This window comes from Vulpes vulpes, chromosome 12, assembly GCF_048418805.1.
Source record: "Vulpes vulpes isolate BD-2025 chromosome 12, VulVul3, whole genome shotgun sequence".
NCBI lineage: Eukaryota > Metazoa > Chordata > Mammalia > Carnivora > Canidae > Vulpes > Vulpes vulpes.
The window spans coordinates 7,228,324-7,247,964 of record NC_132791.1 but is presented as its reverse complement, the minus strand read 5'-3'; the positions used below and the strand labels follow the sequence as shown (position 1 = coordinate 7,247,964).

The 19,641-nt window shown below is 40.2% G+C and overlaps 1 protein-coding gene across 1 annotated transcript in view; it reads left to right on the top strand.

Moving 5' to 3' along the window:
• Window positions 1-19,641, top strand: part of SNX30 (sorting nexin family member 30) — a 115,019-nt gene that overhangs the window by 59,696 nt on the left and 35,682 nt on the right. Inside the window, exons 3-4 of the mRNA XM_072727661.1 lie at window positions 5,716-5,826; window positions 16,515-16,673. Of these exons, the coding sequence (XP_072583762.1) occupies window positions 5,716-5,826; window positions 16,515-16,673 (270 nt within the window). The remainder of the gene's footprint in view (window positions 1-5,715; window positions 5,827-16,514; window positions 16,674-19,641) is intronic.

The window sequence follows — 19,641 nt, the reverse complement described above, 5'->3', positions numbered from 1 at the left end:
GAGGTCCCTTTGCGGGAAGGGGGACGGTCACTCAGACTTCACAGGTTTCAGTTGTGGCCTGAACAAATGGCATTTCTGATGAAGACCAAATCTCTCTAGAGTGAACTGGTTGTAAATTTTAGATTGAATGGAAATTCTTTGGAAGGGCTCCAAGCCACAGTAGTTAGGCACATCAGCTCCTGGGGAATAAGAGTTCTTCTGTGGTTAAGGTGAGGCTCAATGCACAGGTGCCCTGCCAGGTGATTGATTGCCCTGTGGCTTTGTGCGAGGTCTTCTAAAGTATTGAATTTTCAATCGATCAATAAAATAAAATAAAAAATTAAAATTCTGTGATGTGTCTAGAGATACTCATATGGAATGATGGCAAAAATGAATATTCTTCGTTACAACTCTTGTGCTCAGTTACCTGTTTGTGAATCTGACTTTAGGTGTGTACCCATGACTATGTGACCTCATGGGACATTCTAGATGATGGATCATGGTGTGGAAGGACCCAGAACAAAACAGTGTAGTGGTTGTCTCTGAGTATGGAACTGTAGGTGTGCACTTTTCTCTTTTTGTTGTTACTAGAAAAATAGAACCAAACTCTTTTTACTTTGTTTTCCTAAGTTAGACCTTGAATTTCACAGAGGAAAAATTTGCTACAGACTCATAGTTGGGGTTTTATAGGCCTGCATATTTTTATGAGTACTATGAGTCTTACAGCTGACTGGGTTTCTCTTCAGAAATTCATAGTACTGTCTCTGGCCCAGTTCTAGCAAGTGAGCAGAATTCCATAGTGAGTGTATTTTACTAGCCTCATTCCTGGCTCTACTTTTTCTCTCTGTCCTTGTTCTTTCTTGATCTTTCTCCTACTTCTAATTAATGTCATTTAATCATATTTCGTATGTATCTCCCTGTCTTTTCTAGAACAAATTGTGGTAAAAGTAAGTAAAACAAATATTCAGTCAGAGAGTGTGAGCATCCTTCTGCTTTAGGATGATTTTTTTTTTACCTTATTGCTTTCCAAAGCATGAAACAAATTTTTATTTAATCTATATGTTCATAAAGAAGCTTTTAAAAAATAAACAATTATTTTGGTGTGACTATCAAAGAATTATATGAGAATGGTAGAGAATTTGAAAATAAGGATGAGTATAAAGAGGACAGCTGTCATTATGAGTTCTAGATTTTTTCTAACCATTTATATCCACATTTTTAACACTAATGAAATCATAACGTATGTACAATTAATTTTGAATCTTGCTGTTTTCTCATAAAAGCATATTGAAGCATATTTGTTATTAAAGATGTCTTATAACATGGTTACTGATAACCATAGAATAAATATGCCATAATTTAACTGTATTTATTGTTAAGCATTTAGATTGCTTTGATTCCTTTGCTATTTTAAATAGTATTGCAGTGAACATCATTATACAAATATCTTTGCTGGTTTTTTTTTTTAATTTTTATTTATTTATGATAGTCACACAGAGAGAGAGAGAGGCAGAGAGAGAAGCAGGCTCCATGCACCGGGAGCCCGACGTGGGATTTGATCCCGGGTCTCCAGGATCACGCCCTGGGCCAGAGGCAGGCGCCAAACTGCTGCGCCACCCAGGGATCCCTCTTTGCTGGTTTAAAAAGTATTTTCTAATGGCTGATCCCTAGAAGTAGAATAGCAGTAATTAAAGATAGAAACAAACAAATGATAAATAAAAGAGAGAATACAGGTGAATTTTTAAAAAGTTTGCAATGAGGGATGCCTGGGTGGCTCAGCAGTTGAGCGTCTGCCTTTGGCTCGGGTTGTGATCCCAGGGTCCTGGGATAGAGTTCCGCATTGGGCTCTCCACAGGGAGCCCATTTCTCCCTCTGCTTATGTCTCTACCTCTCTTTGTGTCTCATGAATAAATAATAAGATATTTTTTTTAAAAAATAGCAACCATAAAGGGAAAAAGTGACTGAATTTAGAAATTCTGTATTGGGGGGAATCCCTGGGTGGCTCAGCGGTTTGGTGCCTGCCTTTGGCCCAGGGCGCAATTCTGGAGTCCCGGGATCAAGTCCCACGTCAGGCTCCCGGCATGGAGCCTGCTTCTCCCTCTGCCTGTGTCTCTGCCTCTCTCTCTCTCTGTGTGTGTATCATAAATAAATAAATAAATATTAAAAAAAGAAATTCTGTATTAGAAAAATCCTTTGGAAATTATGATAGATAAATGGCTATGAAGAACTTCCACAAATGAAAAAGACTTAAAGACATTGAAATGACAATTTATAAGAGATCCCTCACAAAAGAAAAATCTATAGCCAACAAATATTTCAATGGATGTTCAACTCCAGTAGTCATTAAAGAAACAAAACAAAGATGACATATTATTTTTCAGTTATAAGTCCATCAAAGATAACCACTGGTGATGAGAAAATGTGGTAAGACTATAAGTTGTTATATTTCTTGAAGCAAATTAAGTTAAATTTTAATTTAATTAAAAATACACCTGGGTAGCTCAGTCGGTTAAACATCCAACCTTTTTTTGCTTTTTTTAAAAAAAGATTTTATTTATTTGTTCATGAGAGAGAGAGAGGCAGGCAGAGACAGAGGCAGAGGGAGAAGCAGCTCCATGCAGGGAGCCTGACGTGGGACCCGATCCCGGGACCCCAGGGTCAGGCCCTGGGCTGAAGGCGGCACTAAACCGCTGAGCCACCCGGGCTGCCCAAGCATCCAACTTTTGATTTTAGCGAGGGTCATGATCTCAGAATCATGGGTTAGAGCCCCAACCTGTTGAGTTCTATGCTGGGCATGGAGCCTTCTTGGGATTCTCTCTCTCTCCCTCGTCCCCTCCCCTACAATCCTCCTCCCAATCCACACTCATGTACATGTACTTTCTCTCTCAGAAAAAAAGAAAACCACTAATAAATTTTAAAGATTGGGCATTTTGCAGGGCGCTTAAATGGTTCGGTCAATTAAGCACCTGCCTTTGGCTCAGGTCATGATTCCAGAGTCCTGGAATAGGGCCCCCATTGGGCACCCTGCTCAGTGGAGAGCCTGCTTCTCCCTCTCCCTTTGCCCCTCCTCCCTACTTCTCTTCTTGCTTGCTCTGCTCTCTCTCAAATAAATAAATATTTGAAATTAAAAAAAAAAAAGATTGGGCATTTTATAAAATACATATACACTCTCTCCTATCCAGTAATTCTATCTTAAGGAATTTGAGCCTTAACAAGCAGATGCCTGATGATGTTTACTACAGCATTGTTTATTGACTGAAAGATTGGCAACAACTTAAGTGAGGATTTGGTTTTGTTGTGGTATATCTGTCCAGTGGAGTGCTACATATGTGTTAAAAACGATCATGTAGATTTGAACTGACAGAAGGATACTTAAGAGCTATTAGAGATTTAGAAAATATGAGTGAATGAATGGATATGCCTAGAAAAGATACAGAAAGATATAAACCATAATAGTGTTTTTCTCTATTTAGAGGGATTATGAACTGATCTTTATTTTTTTAATCCATTATTTTTCCTGAAGCTTTCAATTTATTTTTTTTAAAGATTTTATTTATTTATCCATGAGAGACACACACAGAGAGAGAGAGAGAGAGAGAGAGAGATATTGAGAGAGGCAGAGACATAGGCAGAGGGAGAAGCAGGCTCCATGCAGGGAGCCCAATGCGGGACTCCATCCCCAGACCCGGGATCACACCCTGAACCTCTGAGCCACCTGGGCATACCCCCTGAAGCTGTGTTTTAAAAAAAGATTTTATTTATTTATTTGAGAGAGAGAAAGAGAGCTCACACACATGCATGCACTGGTGGGAGGGAGGGGAATAGGGAGGGGGAGAGGGAGAATCCCAAGCCGACTCTGCACTACACGTGGAGCCCCATGCAGGGCTTGATCCCATGACCCTGAGAGCATGACCTTGAGATCATGACCTGAGCTGAAACCAAGAGTCAGACGCTTAACTGAGCCCCCCAGGTCCCCCTTTTCTGAAGTTTTATTTTTTATTTTTTTTTTTTTTTAAATTTTATTTATTTATGATAGGCACACAGTGAGAGAGAGAGAAGCAGAGACACAGGCAGAGGGAGAAGCAGGCTCCATGCACCGGGAGCCCGACGTGGGATTCGATCCCGGGTCTCCAGGATCGCGCCCCGGGCCAAAGGCAGGCGCCAAACCGCTGCGCCACCCAGGGATCCCTTTTCTGAAGTTTTAAAATAAGTATGTCTAGCCTGAATACGTAGAAGGGAAAAAAAAAAAGTCAATTCCGCCAAAACTAAAATTGTTTACAGCAGAAACAAAGCAGATGCTAGGACTGCTCATGCACAGGCTTCTCCTCGCCCAGCCTCTGGAGGAGTGTCAGGCTCCCTGCCCTTTGAATTTCCATCACCCTTATGCATGAAAATTCATCAGCAGTGATTTGTTCTTTGAATTTAGGCATTCTTCCCCCCACCCCCTATTCTATAATGCTAATTCTAATAGGGTCTTCTTTATTAGGAGTCTTCTAATAAACCATAATACTTAGGTTGAGTGAATCTCCTCACCTCTTCCCACTGATTATCCTCCATCACAGGGAAAGGCTGTGCATGGGACTTTGAAAAGGAAAAGAGATGCAGAAAGAGTTAATTGAGGTTCAGTCCAAGACCAAGTCCTTTGACTTCAAAATTCTGCGTAGACTGTGTGTGAGCATAGGTTCTGGGGAGGATGAAATCGTAATTCTCAATGCCAAAGCTGTTCACAGCTTTTTCTTTGTTGGATGATTCTTGTTCATATGTTTTTAAGATTTTCTTGGTGTCTTGGATTAAAACAGACTTCTGGCCTGAAAGAGTAAATTCATAAAATGTAACTTGGACCATTTTTAAAATTTTGATCTTTCATTTCCAAGAGCTATAATTTTCATATAGTCTGTGCCCTTATAGGGAAAAAAATGGGTTAGCTGAGACACAGTTTTAGTTTGGGCAAATTAATGTGTAAAAATCTTGCTTTGCCATGAATTAATTTTTTGTTTAGTACTGGTTTTCATATCAAAGTGCTGCAATCACATTTCAGAAGACTTCAAGCAAAGCGATGGCTGATGTAAAACATTAAATGCCTGAAAAATGGCGGGGGCGGGGGGGAGCGGGGGAGAAAAGGGATGAGATTTAGGTTTTTCTCCAGTACAATGACATTTTGTTATTTCCTTCTAGATTTTTTTTTTTAATCACCTAAAATACAGTCTGGTTCCAAGGTTATGCTTCTGGAGGAAAATGGAAGATGAGGCAAAACTTTTTCTGTTTTCATCCAGTCCAGCTCCTAAATGAGCAAATGCTCTATTAGGTCTTTTCATTTGTCTCTCACCTGCCTTAGGTAAAACCTGTCAGCATATGTAGCAGGAGGTGGAGACTTAATTTCTTTTAAAGGATCAGTAGCAATATCCTCCGTGGAATTATTCTGCTAAAATAAATCCTCCAAGTTAAGCCTGGAGGAAATGAATCAAATGTTTCTAAACACATTCTGCGGGACAGTTGAGTTCCATTTCCTAAGGCTAGAGAAAACAAAACCAAACAAAACCTCAACATTTCCATTTTAGATCCTTGACTTTTGAGCTGGGTCCCGGGGGCCTGGACTCGTCACCTTTTGGCTGGTCCTTCCGTGGAAAGTGTGTTCGTGCTCAGCTTGGTTACTCAAAGAGAGCTTTCCCCCTCCTTTCTGCCAAGATGTGCTACTGTTCCCTCACGTGTATTTTGTTCCATTCTTCTCCTTTGCAGAGTACACGGGTGGAGTTTGACCTGCCAGAGTATTCGGTCCGTCGGAGGTACCAGGATTTTGACTGGCTGAGGAACAAGCTGGAAGAGTCCCAGCCCACTCATCTCATTCCCGTAGGTACTAAGTCCTTACAGCTTGTTTCTCTCCATCCTGCATTGTGTTTCCTGGGGGTGTTTGCTCAGCTCTAACCCCTTACGTTGGGGGCGAATTCTGCGATCGTTTTATGCCACATTTCCCCATCAGATGTAAAACATTCTCATGGGTACTGTCCAATGTATTTCACCCTTGGGGTGTGGGTTCCTGGTTTGCTGTTATCCTGCTGGTTTCTTGAGTGGCGTGGGGTAGATTTGCACTTTCATTATAACCGTTTTTATGAGATATGGAGAGTCCTAATTCTTATTTGCTGCCTCTTTAAAGACTGTCTGTTTCACCCTTCTAGACACTGTTCTTGAGGTTTGGGTGGCTGCCAGCAGGTGAAGAATGACCCCTTGGATTATAGCTGGCTGGGCTTTCTTTAGACATGAGTAATTTGGGGAGCAGGAATCTATCTAGCACATGAGCCACTCAACCCCAGTTTTTCTTTTTCTTTTTCTTTTTTTTAAAGATTTTTATTTATTTATTCATGAGAGACACAGAGACAGAGGCAGAGACACAGGCAGGGGGAGAAGCAGGCTCCCCACAGGGAGCCCGATGTGGGACTTGATCCTAGGACCCCCGGATAATGCCCTGAGCCCAAGGAAGACACTCAACCACTGAGCCACCCAGGTGCCCCTCAACCCATTTTTCATTTAAAAAACCAAAAGCTACCTACCTCCATTTATTGAAGCAGCATAATATTTCTCTATTGCTCCTGTGTGTTTTAAAAATAAAATTTATTTATTTTATTTATTTATTTTATTTATTTTTTTAAAGATTTTATTTATTTATTGAGACAGAGAGAGAGAGAGAGAGAGGCAGAGACACAGGCAGAATGAGAAGCAGGCTCCACACAGGGAGCCAGACGTGGGACTCGATCCCGGATCTCCAGGATCACACCCTGGGCTGCAGGCAGCACCAAACCACTGCGCCACCGGGTCTGCCCTAAAAATAAAATTTAAAAGACTCCTTAAACCAATGTATATATTGAGTGCTTTTCTGACTACTTTTTTTCCCCCTGGTGGAAATAATAAACATTTAAGACCCCAGATGTTTCTTTGAGCTGTGGGGGCATTGGTGCAGTTTGGATCATAAACCATTTTCGAAGGGCTTTATCTTTCAGTAAAAACCTTGGTTGAATAACTTCTTAGCACTGCCAGTCTTCATGTTAAGAATACATCTTCCAGTGCTTTTCTTCCTTAGAAGAAGCTGAATATGCTGTGGCAGAAATGATGGGACTTGCCTGGGACTACATTCTTTCCTGGGGGAAGAAATTCATCTTTAAACAGTTGGAACTGTTTAGAATCCCAGTTTGGTGAAATTGGCAGCTAATGAATTATTATTTTTTTAAATAGACTTTTTACTTGAGAACAGTTTTAGATTTCTAGAGTTACTGTGAAGATAGTGCAGTGAATTCTCATCTACCCCGCACTTGGTTTTGCCTAACATTTTACATGGGTGTGGCCCACTTGTCACACTTAATGATTCATTATTATTGACTGAAAGTCCCTTACTCAGATTTCCTCAGTTTTGCCTAAGGTCCTTTTTCTGTTCCAGAGTCCCATCCTGGACACCACCACCCATGTCTCCTTAGGCTCTTCTTGATTGCGATTCCTTGTTTTCGATGACTGTTGGCTGTTCTGAGGAGTACTCGTTCAGGCATTTTATAGAATGTCCCTCAGTTGAGATTTTTTTTTTTTTTTTTTTTTTTTTTTTTAGTTCTGACGTTTTTCTTCATGATTAAACTGGGGTAATATCTTTTGGGAGGAAAGGTGCCATTCTCATCACATCATATGAAAGACATTCCTATCAACAATATTTATCACTGTTGATGTTAACCTTGATCACCTGATTTGACATAGTGCTGGTGGGGTTTTTCCACTATACAATTACTCTTTTTTCTCTCCTGTTCCATGTTGTACTGCTCCGAAGGAAGTTCTTTATGCTTTTAGCCCACACTGTGCATAAAGGGGGAGCTATGCTCCACTTGCTGGCAGCTAGCATATTTGAAGTTTGGTTAGACAGCGACACCTGCTGGTTGTACTCACGCATGGACACTGAGGCGAGACCCGAACGAGGCTGGATGTCTTCAGAACATTGGGGAATGACCCAGAGCATCTCTAAGTATGGTTTCCTCTGGTCAGGGTAGAACCAGTGAGTAGAAAGGTGCTCTACAGGCAAGTGGAGACGTAACTTTATTCAAATTCTTGCTACATGTCTGGGGTGGAGAGAGACAATATAGGAGAGCATCTCTAACTCAAGCATGAAAGTCATACTGGAAACAAACTCTTTTTTCCCTTTCAGAAGTTATTCTATGGCAACTTGGCTGGGCAGTGTCTCTCTGTTATTAAGCATTGACTTTGTGTTAGTTTTTTTATTAGGACTGGTGAATATTGTCAGGGAGGTCAGGGGTTATAGGATGGACAAGGGACCCCCTGCCCGGGAAGTTTATTGTCAGATGGAGACCTAGTAGACGTGTAACATAATTATTGTTTACATTTTCATTTCTTTATTTAAAAAACAGCTTTATTAAAGATATAATTCGTTCACCATACCATTTACCTATTTAAGATATACAAGTCAAGGGCTTTTTAGTAATTTAGTATCAATATTTAGTATATTAGTATATATGATTCAGTATGTATATTTAGTATATAAATATTTTATTTAGTAGATAGAGTTGTGCAGCCATCAGCACAATCAATCTTAGAATCTTTTCTCATCCCCAAAAGGAAGCTCCCACTCCCTGCTTGTCGCTTCCAAACCTTCTATCTTTTCCAGCCCCTGGCAACCACTAACCTTTCTGTCTTTATAAAATTTGCCTATTTGGTCTTTTGTGTCTGGATTTTTTTCGCTTGGCATAATGTTTTCAGGGTTAATCCGTGTTGTAGCATGTGTCAGCACTTTCATTTCTTTTTCTTGTCAAGTACTATTACATCGTATGGGTGTACCACCTTTAGGTGTATCTGCTCACATTTAATGGACGGTTGAGTTGTTTTCACCTATTGGCTGTTACGAGCAATGTGACTGTAAACATCCATGTGCAAATTTTTGTGTGGTCCTATGTTCTCATTTTTCTTGGGTTATACTATACCTAGGAGCATCACTGACAAATCATATATATATATTTATGATATATTTATGATATATAATCATTTGTATATATTTATAATCATATATATATGATTTATGTGTATGAATACACACACACTCTGTATATTTAACCTTGTGAGAAAGTGCCAGGCTGTTTTCCAAAGTGGCTGCATCATTTTACATTCTCATTAGCAGTGCGTGAGGATTCCAGTCTCTCCACGTCCTCATCAACACTGTTATTATCTGCCTCTTTGATTATAACTATCCTTGTGGGTGTGGAGTGGGTATCTCATCGTGGTTGCGATTTGCATTTCCCTGACAGCTAATGATATTGAACATTTTTTTTATGTGCTTGTTGGCCATCTGTCATCTTCCTTGGAGAAATATCTCTTCATATCCTTTCCCCTGGGTTGCCTTTTTGTTATTAGTTCCTTATATAATCTAAACGCAAATCCCTTGTTAGAGATACGACTTGCAAAAAATGCGCTCCTGGTTAATGAGTTGTCTCTCTTGATGGCAGCTCTTGGAAGTACAAAGGTTTTCAGTTTTGATGAAGTCCATAAATTGTTTTTTCTTTCACTGCTTGTTCTTAAAGATGTCTTATCTAAGAAATCATCACCTGTCAAGATTTACACCTGTGTTTTCTTCTGAAAAAAAAATTTTTTTTAAAGATTTTATTTTCAAATAATTTCTGCACCCGATGTGAGGCTTAAACTCACAACCTCAAGATCAAGAGTTGCTTGCTTCACTTACTGAGCCAGCTAGGTGCCCCTCTTCTAAAATTCTTGTACGGTTTTAGCCCACACATTCTGGTCTTTCATCCATTTTGAGTTCATATTTGTACAGTGAATTTTCCTTTCCTTAACCTGTGAGGCTGAATACCTTCCCCTGACCTTATTGGACATTGGCATTTCTTTTATGACTTACCTCTTCATTTTCTCTTGTTTTTGTTTTTTTGTTTGTAAAACTCCGTATCTGTAAAAGAAGTTGACTTCTATCTTTTATATTTATTAATTTATTTAAGATTTTATTTATTTATTCATGAGAGACACAGAGAGGCAGAAACACAGGCAGAGGGATAAGCAGGCTCTCTGTGGGGAGACTGATGTGGGACTCCATCCCAGGACCGTGGGATCGCCACCTGAGCCGAAGGCAGATGTTCAACCACTGAGCCACCCAGGTGTCTCTATCTTTCATATTTAAATCTAGCATTTGTTTTGATGTGAGATGGGAGGACCATACTTTTTTCAGGTGGTAAACTGTTGATGTTCCAGAATCACTTAAAAGTCATCAATCATCTTAATCATCATTTGTGCATCAGACTGAAAAAATCATGCATTAGACTTGAGTATTTGTGGACTACTTCCGAACCTTTGGCTCATCACTCTTTCTGGTCTGGTGCCCTCCTTCACTATTTGAATTACTGTAACTTTACAGAACATTTTAACATCTGGTCACACAGGTCCCCTTCTCTGTCTCCACCTTTCAATATGCTCTGTTTTCACAGCATCTCTAGCTGTTGGCACATGTTTCATTTTTCAAAATGAACTTTAGAGTCTTCTGAATTTGTTGGGAAGTTTGGAAGAATGAGTTCCTATTTTGTTTTGTTTTGTTTGTTCGTTGCCAACTTAAGTCAGGTGTGGTTAAAAATGTGTGAGCATTCCTGAGCTTTCAGATTCTGCTGCTTGTGTTAGGAACGTGGAGATTAAGTGCCTCGTTGACCTGGGCTGCTTTGCAACCCTGTGAAGTTGTAGGTGAACAGCCAGCCAGCCTGTGGTTCCGGGAAGGGACCAAGGTTCTCTCATTTTCCGCTCCCCATTGGCTGTCCTGGGGCCTGTTTCCAGTCCCTGTGGCTCTGAACTTGGCCGCTTCTGGGGCTGTATTCGGGAAATCAGCCCTTTACTTCCTAGGCCAACCTTTCCTTTGCCTGGATAGAATCACCAGATGGTCAATATGGCTTGGCTTTACTCTCAGTTCAGTCTTTTCTGCTTTGTGTCTTTAACAGATTTTGGCCTGTTAATAGTACTTTGATATTCCCTGATGCTCAGCATATATATTTTTCTTTTTATATTGCTCTATTACTCTGTAATTTGAAAAGCAGAACTACTCGTATATTCTTAAAACGCCATCTTACAACGAGAAGTGTGCTGGATGTGTTTATTTGTCATCTCATAGTGACAACTCACTTTATCATCTAATAGTTGGAGCCACAAGAAAGTCTTCATTATGACATTGTTCTTGTTTTTTATTTTTTTGCCCAGAGGTCAGTTTTAACATGACTTCTTTTACTGGGGTATGCCTACTTACAAAATATATATGTTTCATGATTTGATGGGCACAGATAGATTTTGGAGATAAAGTAAATACATTTATTAAACTCTTGTAGTATTTGATTACACTTGGAAAATTACAGTTTGCTTCAATTTTTGTGAAGGAAGCTTTGTTGGAAGGATGCATTTGTATTGTTATATACCCAGTTTGTTTTGGATAGTGGTAAACTCATAGGAATTAATAAGAAAGTCGTAATGCAACAGCTGTTTTTACTAATATAAAATAATCAGTAAAAAAATCTAACTTCCCTTTCTAGTTGGTTCCTCTTTTCTTTTTTTGTACTGTTAAAAAAAGCTTATCTCATAGGTAAGTTAATAAGTGGTTGAACATTGGTTGAACTTTCAGAGTACTTTGAATTAAACTGGGCTTGATGGTGGTTTTATGGAGAGAGGGTTTTTTTTTTTTAGATTTATTTATTTATTTATGATAGACACACACACACACAAAGAGAGAGAGAGAGGTAGAGACACAGGAGGAGGGAGAAGCAGGCTCCATGCCAGGAGCCCAATGCGGGACTCGATCCCAGGACTCCAGGATCGCGCCCTGGGCCAAAGGCAGGCGCCAAACCGCTGAGCCACCCAGGGATCCCCCGGAGAGAGGGTTTTTAATCTTAATGCTCTTTAGTTATTTTTCTGTAGGAGCAACATTTTCTGTTTGTTTGATAAGGAGAGGAAAAATAGTTTTCTGTCATGTAGTGGGTGTGTTGCTGGATATTTGTTTAATTGTAATTTGTGGTTAATATTTGTTGAAGCAATTTAAATACGGACAAGAGGAAGTTGGATCATTCCAAGATTGAGCAATTGGAATCTTTGTGCAGATTTTGCACTCCGGAATAATAGCTTTCTATGACAACCTACAAGAAGTATGCTTTTGTTCCACAGATTATAAGATATTTTCTTAGAAACAATTGTGAAATGGAATACATATGAAAGTGCTTTACCAAAGTATCAAGTGCTATACAAAAGTAAATGTTTTATAAGGTTAAACCTTAAAATATTTCATGGGTTATTGTAATGCTATGCAAATAGGATTTTTGTAGGTTCCGACATATACATGCATGTATGGTTTTTAAAAAACGTTTTCATCATGGAAAATGTCAAATATACTAAAGTAGAGTGATTCAGTGCAATGAACCCTCATGTACTCACCTCCCAGTTTCAACACTTATCCCCAGTGGCCTGTCTTATTTCATCTCTATCCTTATCATTCCCTCACCCCCGTTCCAGGTGAATGTTTTTTGTTTGTTTGTTTTTTAGAAAGTGATTTAAACAACACACTTTTACCTTATAGTTCAGGAGGTCAAAAGTCCAGAATTGGTGTCAGTGGATTAATATCAAGGTGGCAGGGCTGCATTCCTTATAGAAGCTGCAGGGAGAAGTTGGTTCCTTGACTTTTACAGCTTCTAGAGGATGCCCATATCCCTTGGCTCATGGCCCCTTTGCCATCTTCAAAGCCAGCAACACAGCGTCTCCTCTCCTCTCTGGCATTTGCTTCCATCACCACAGTTTTTTTTTTTTTTAATTGAGGTAAAATTTGTATAACATAAAATTCACCATTTTAAGAAGTGTACAGCTCAGTGGCTTTTAGTGGATTCACAGTGTTTTACAATCACCACAACTATGTAATTCCAGAATATTTTCATTCTCCACAGAAGAATCGCATACCCATTAAGCAGTCACTTCTCATTCCTCTTTTCCCCAACCCAACTATTATAAATAATGCTACTTGAGCATTGATTGTACAAGTTTTTGTTTGAACACTTGCTTTCAATTATTTGGGCTGCATCCCAAGGAATGAAATCCTGGATCACATTCTAATTTTACATTTAATTTTTTGAGGAGCCGCCAAGCTGTTTTCGACAGAGGCCGCACCATTTTACATTCTCGGCAGCCGTGTATAAGGGTTCCAATTTCTCCAAATACTTGCTTCCTTTTTTTTATTTTTATTTTTTATTTTTTTTATTTTATAGCTGTCCTAGTGGTTGTGAAATGGTATTTATTCCAGAGGGTTTTTAAAAAACATTTTGGCCTAAACGATGTATGGAAATTCTAGCCTTTGGTCCACTCCCCTGTTGCCTTCTGTTCCCAGTGTTTACAAGGTAATAAAAATGGCACGTATGTGACATCCACCATGTGCTTGGAGCTGTGTTGATCTCTTCACTTGCAGTAGCTCAGTTACAGTCCAAAGAGGCACTTGATTTTATCAGCAACCCAGATTCCTCTGCATAAAGAAACCAGAAGGCAATTATAAAGGTGACGCTGGCAGTAGGTGTGTCCCCTTTAAGGCTTGGAATAGGAAGAAACAAATTTCCGAAGCCATGTACATTTGGGAATAATAATGCTTAGAAGGAAATTCTGTTTGCAGAAAGATTCACTCCAGGGTTCCTTTAAATAGCAAGCTTCCCTGATTCATTAAACGTAAAGTTCAATGTACTAAACCTGAAGAATGCATAACTATTGCAGGAGATTATCTGTTATGTTAAATGAGGCATACCTAGTCACTTATTTGCTCATTAGGCTTTCCTCCCAAGTCCTATTCAGCATAAGCAAACCAGAGCATGCTCACCAGGACTCGTGAAATAAGAACAAGAAAATATCCACTGGATCTGGTCATTAGGAAGTCATCGATCATCCTTAAAAGAGTGGTCTGTACTGGGCATGGATAAGGCGGAGAAATGCAGCACTGAAGGCAGAACTGAAGACAACTTTATTTTGGGGTGGAGGAAGGTTGGGGGGGGTTGAGAAGTCAGTGGAAGGAATGGAAGTTAAGATCAATGATTCTTTCAAAAAGATTGAATGAGCCCCAGAGGAGAGTGGAGAAGATGTAAGATCAAGGGACAGTTGGGTTTATTATTTTAGGGTAGAAAGAGAACCAACCGTATTTTTGCAGACTCAGGAAGAGAGAGCCAGGTGAGGAGGAAATATTGAAGTTACAGAGAAGAGAAGATATAATTGATGGCAAAACATGCATGACAGTGAACTCAGGGGTCCAAGACACCTGGATAGTCAGCTTTCTGGTATGTTGGGGAGGTATGTTGTCCACAGGAGCCTGAGAAGGGGAAGGGAGATGGATTTCTGTGGAGGGAGCAGAATGGTTAGGAAATACTAATGTGATGCCCTAACACCTGGTTCCTACTTCAGAGAGATGGTAATCTGCTTGGCATGAAAGGTGGGGGTTTGAGTGTAGGGTTATAGAAGAATGGCTGCCTAAGGGAACGGGAGGAGAACTGATCGGAATAAAGAAGTTATCCCAAAGAACAACCATACCCTATTAAGATAGATTCCCTGGTTCTTTTGACTGGGCTGGAACATTGGCCTGGATGGCCCTATGTATCTGACCCAGTCCTGCATTTCCAATATTCCACCTAGACATAAGCTCCATCGGGCGTCTAAGTTGGACGTTTTATCTCCGTGTGCCTCTATAATTTTATTCCTGACTCTGCTCCCCTCTCTTTCTGCATTTCCAAGCCTTTCCACCATGCCCTCTAGAATTCCTGATCTGGTGAAAACAAAACAAAAACCCATCAGCTCTTCGCCTCTTCTCTGCACACTACCACCATTTCAACATTTAACCAAACGTGGCTTTCCCTGAAGCTGCTGCCCCTCCTACAACAAAGAACCCCCCAGACTTTTGTTGGTTCTTACTCTGTGGCAGGAATCGTGTGAAGCACATTCAGCCTAGTAGCTAATTTAATCCTCGTAACAACCCTGTGGGGCTGGCACTATTGTTACCTATTTTTTTTACACATGAAGAAACTGTGGCACCAGGAGATTTTAGAACTTGACCAAAGTAGACAGCTTGGCAGAAGTGGAAGATAAACCCTGGAGGCATGGAGCCATGGTCTCTATTCTGGAGATGGAAAATATACCGACTTTCCAAAGCTCTTCCAAGTGCTTCATTCCAGGGCTGTTGATATTGCCACTTTCCAAGTCTTTGAAAGGGCTCAAAGTTGGGATTGCTTCTTGATTTCCCCACTCGAGACACCTTAGGATTCCACTTCTTGGGGTTGGCGAAGTCCTTGTGTCTGTTTTTGTGTGTGCATGCATGCTCTTGAGGGTTTAAAATTTAAAGGAATTAAACCTCATTATTACCCGAGTATGGGGCCAAAGGAAGTTGTAGACTTAAATGTTTATTCCGGTTTTTTCACATCATCACCACTACTTGTTCTTTTCTTTGTTTTCCTTTTTTTTTTTTTTCCTTCCTCCCTTATTATGACCATCCTCTTGGGCACGAAGTGGTATCTCATGTGGTTTTGGTTTGTATTTCCTTTCACATGCTTGTTGGCCACTTGTAGATCTTCTTTAGAAAAATATCTACCAGTCATTTGCCCAATTTTTAATGTAAATGTTCTTTTAATATTTCATAACTCAAACATTTCAAATTATGCTCTATAGCAGATACTCTCTCTGTGTGTGGTGGTAGTTACAAGGAAGGCCTTTTAATCAAGCATTTAATCAAGCTACTACAGAAATAGATCAAAGCTCAAAGATCCCTTAGCAGCCAGGTAGTTTTAAATTGCCCACAATATTGGCTTGAAGCAAATATTACAGAGAAATTTGTTTGAGTAAGAGGAGCAAAGGAAATTACATTTTTAAAGAACTTTTGAGTGTAAACCTACACAAAAGGTTGGCTTGGTAAAGGTTTTTTTTTTTTTTTTTTTTTTTTTTTTTTAGATACATGGATTTGCCTAATGTATTTTTGTCTACATTCACCAGGTCCTTTTACTCCTGGAATCAGGGGTAGAATATGAATAAATAAATTTTTGTTGGTCGATGTTGTCTGCCTTCTATCCTTAGACTGTCTTTCTGGTCCTGACTTCCTCGATATACCACCTACGCATTAAGCAATGTACAGATAGCTATACTGTTGGATATACTATTGGATTGACCATCATTTTATGCAGGGGTCATGCTGTTGTTCCAGTTTTAGTATATGTGCTGCCAAAGGGATCAGTGTTGGATTTACTAGATAAATATTGATTGATTATTTTCTGTATCCAGGGGCTAGTCTCTAGCATTTTATTTCTTGCATTATAAAACTAAGAAACATATAGACAGATTTAAATGGAGTAAATCCATCTATATGTTTCAGAAAGGCATATACTGATGACTGTGTAAAGACCCAACCGAGCAAGGAGTATGTTCTTGGGCACATGAGTCATAGCAATTATTTGCTAACCTGTGGTTTTTCTTTCCACTATCTTATCAATTACTCTGAATATTTTTTCTTCCTGTCTTCATAGCCGCTTCCTGAGAAGTTTGTGGTGAAAGGTGTTGTGGATCGGTTTTCAGAAGAGTTTGTGGAGACCAGAAGAAAAGCTTTGGATAAATTCCTAAAAAGAATTACAGATCATCCTGTGCTCTCTTTCAATGAACACTTTAATGTTTTCCTTACTGCTAAGGTAAGAACAGAATTTTTCTTCTCCCTCCCCCAAATTAGCATTCTTTGGGCTGGCTCGCTCTTTTCTTTTTCTTTTCTTTTCTTTTCTTTTCTTTTCTTTTCTTTTCTTTTCTTTTCTTTCTTTCTTTTCTTTTCTTTCCCTTTCCTTTCCTTTCCTTTTTTTCTTTTCTTTTTTTCTCTTCTTTTCTCTTCTTTTCTTTCTTTTTTTTTTTAAGATTTTTTATTTTTTATTTATTCATGAGAGACACACACACACAGAGAGAGAGAGAGGCAGAGACACAGGCAGAGGGAGAAGCAGGCTCTATGCAGGGAACCCAATGTGGGACTTGATCCTGGGACTCCAGGATCACACCCTGGGCTGAAAGTGGCACTAAACCCCTGAGCCACCCAGGCTGTCCCTCTTTCTTTCATTTTTTAAAAAATATCTATTTATTCATGAGAGAAACAGAAAGAGAGGCAGAGACATAGGAAGAGGGAGAAGCAGGCTCTATGCAGGGAGCCCAATGTGGGACTCTATCCTAGGACCCCAGGATCACACCCTGAGCGGAAAGCAGACACTCAACCACTGAGCCACCCAGGCGTCCCCTTTGGGCTCTTTCTTAAAAGCTGCTTTGGGGCAGCCTGGGTGGCTCAGCAGTTTAGCACTGCCTTCAGCCCAGGGTGTGATCCTGGAAACCTGGGATCGAGTTCCACATTGGGCTCCCTGTATGGAGCCTGCTTCTCCCTCTGCCTGTGTCTCTGCCCCCCCCCACACCCCGTGTGTCTCTCATGAAGAAATAAATAAAATCTTTAAAAAAAAAAAAAAGCTGCTTTGATCTCTCACGAACTACCTTCATGAATGGCCTGATATAGTGGATGTCATCAAATTGCTCTATTTTTTTGGTGTCCATTTGCATCAGCATGATTTCCATGTTAGAATTCAGGAGAAACACCCCTTGCAGCTATGTACCTTGCAACTAATGTACCTATGTACATTACACCAAGTTCTTTTACTTCCTGGAACTGGGAGTAGAATGTGAAGACATAGCATATTATTACTAGGTGAGGCCATTTTGACCTACAATGGGCCCAGAGCAGAGGAACATCTGGTGAGTGTTTGGTAAGGATGCTCTTCGCAAGAGCCCTGTGAGGGATTACTCATAACCTCATTTTACAGATGAGGAAACTGAAGTTCAAGGAGTTGGTATGTATTCAAGTGGCATCACTAAGATTTGAGGTTGGGTCTCTCTGGCTCTGGAGGCCACACGTCCCCCTCTGTATCAGACTGCCTGACCATGACTAGTTCAGCGTTACTTGCCCACAGCCACATTCCTATTGGGTGGGCATTTTCCAAGCATTTGCTAGGGAAATATTTGGCCCCACTTGCCAGATTCTGTGTGCTCACACCTAGGCTGGTCATTCACTGGCTTCTGCGTGCACTTCCCTTTTGGCAGAACTGGCAGGAAGTCTGAGGCACTCTCTCCTAAATGCAGAAATGGGATCTCAGACTCTCATGCCAGTTCCTTGTAGCCATGTCTGTTTACCTTTGTGAATCACTTTCCATACTCAGGCCACAGGTGGTTGGTTCTATGTTGGCAAGGGTGGTAAGGCTCAGGGACTTCCCAGTTTTCTTTTTCAAAATGGCATAATTGAAAAATATTTCAGATAACATCAATTGACGTTAAAGATTTTAGAAAGGTGCCATTCTCTACACAATGGAAATCTCATGGCAAAGTCCTTTAGTATTTTTTTTTTTAACCACCATTGGCATGTTTTTTAGCCCCTTTGAGGACATTCCCATTCATCTTCTTTTTTTCCTGGTGGCCCGTCCCCCCACACATCAGATTCCTATTCTGTTTCAAAATAAGTATTTGCTGGGGAACAGATCCTCAGATACAGTTCTTAAGCAGAGTGAAATCTGTCCGATTCTCCAGCTGTGCAACTCACTGCCTCACACACTTTTCTGGTTGTTGTCCTGGCGTGGCTCTATCTGGGTATTCCTCACTGAGCAGAGAGACACAGGGAGAGAACATGTGAGCCCTTGGTCATAAAGAATCTATGGAGATTGGCCACAGCAACTTCTTGCAAGATACATCTATGAAGGCAAGGGAAACAAAAGGAATCTATGGAGACATTAAAAAGGAAAAGTGTGTGCATGGGGGTGGATATTTATATGTGGGCCAGATAAATGATTTAAAAAAAAAAAAGTCCTTCAGTGTCTTAACCACAATCCAACTTCATGTGAGTGAGTGCTGGGGTGTTGACTCTAAAACAGAATAAATTCTAGCCCTACTTCACTCTTCCTTGCGGAGCTAAATGTGCTAAATGACCCTGTCTTTTTCTTTTTCTTTAGATTATGGCAAAATACACAGAAAATTTACCATCTTAACCATTTTAAGATATACATTTCAGTAGCATCAAGTATATTCACAACTAATCTCCCGAACTTTTTCATTTCGTGTGCTGTGTGATACCACAAGAACTCCCTATCTCCCCCCACCTTATTCCCCCTCTTTTAACACACCTTGAGTAATTTGGTTTTGTTCTTAAGTGAGCCCTTTATGTGTTCTATCACACTGAAGGCAGAAGCATTCCTCTTTCTCGTGATAGTCTGATCTTATCACCAACCAGAAGTGTCTTTAAGAAGAAGCCAGTAATGCTGGGAGAGGTGGGGGGACGCTTAGTATCACCTGTGTTCAGATCAATATTTTTTAGCTTTGGCACAATGCAGTGCAGCAGTCAGATAGGCACTACTAAATAACCTCATTCGGTACATTGACTTGGTTAACTGGGGGTTGTCTTCTGAGCCTCTACTTGAAATAGATTCCCTGCAATCCAACGAGCCCATTTGGATCTAGCCCTACTCCAAAAAATGTCTGTGGAAGCAATGCCAAGAATGGCAAGGTTCCGGTTACCATCCTGTGAAAGCCAGGTGTCTGCTGGGATGTTTTTTATCTAGGGTATATGAGGCTAGAGGGGAATATGGAATC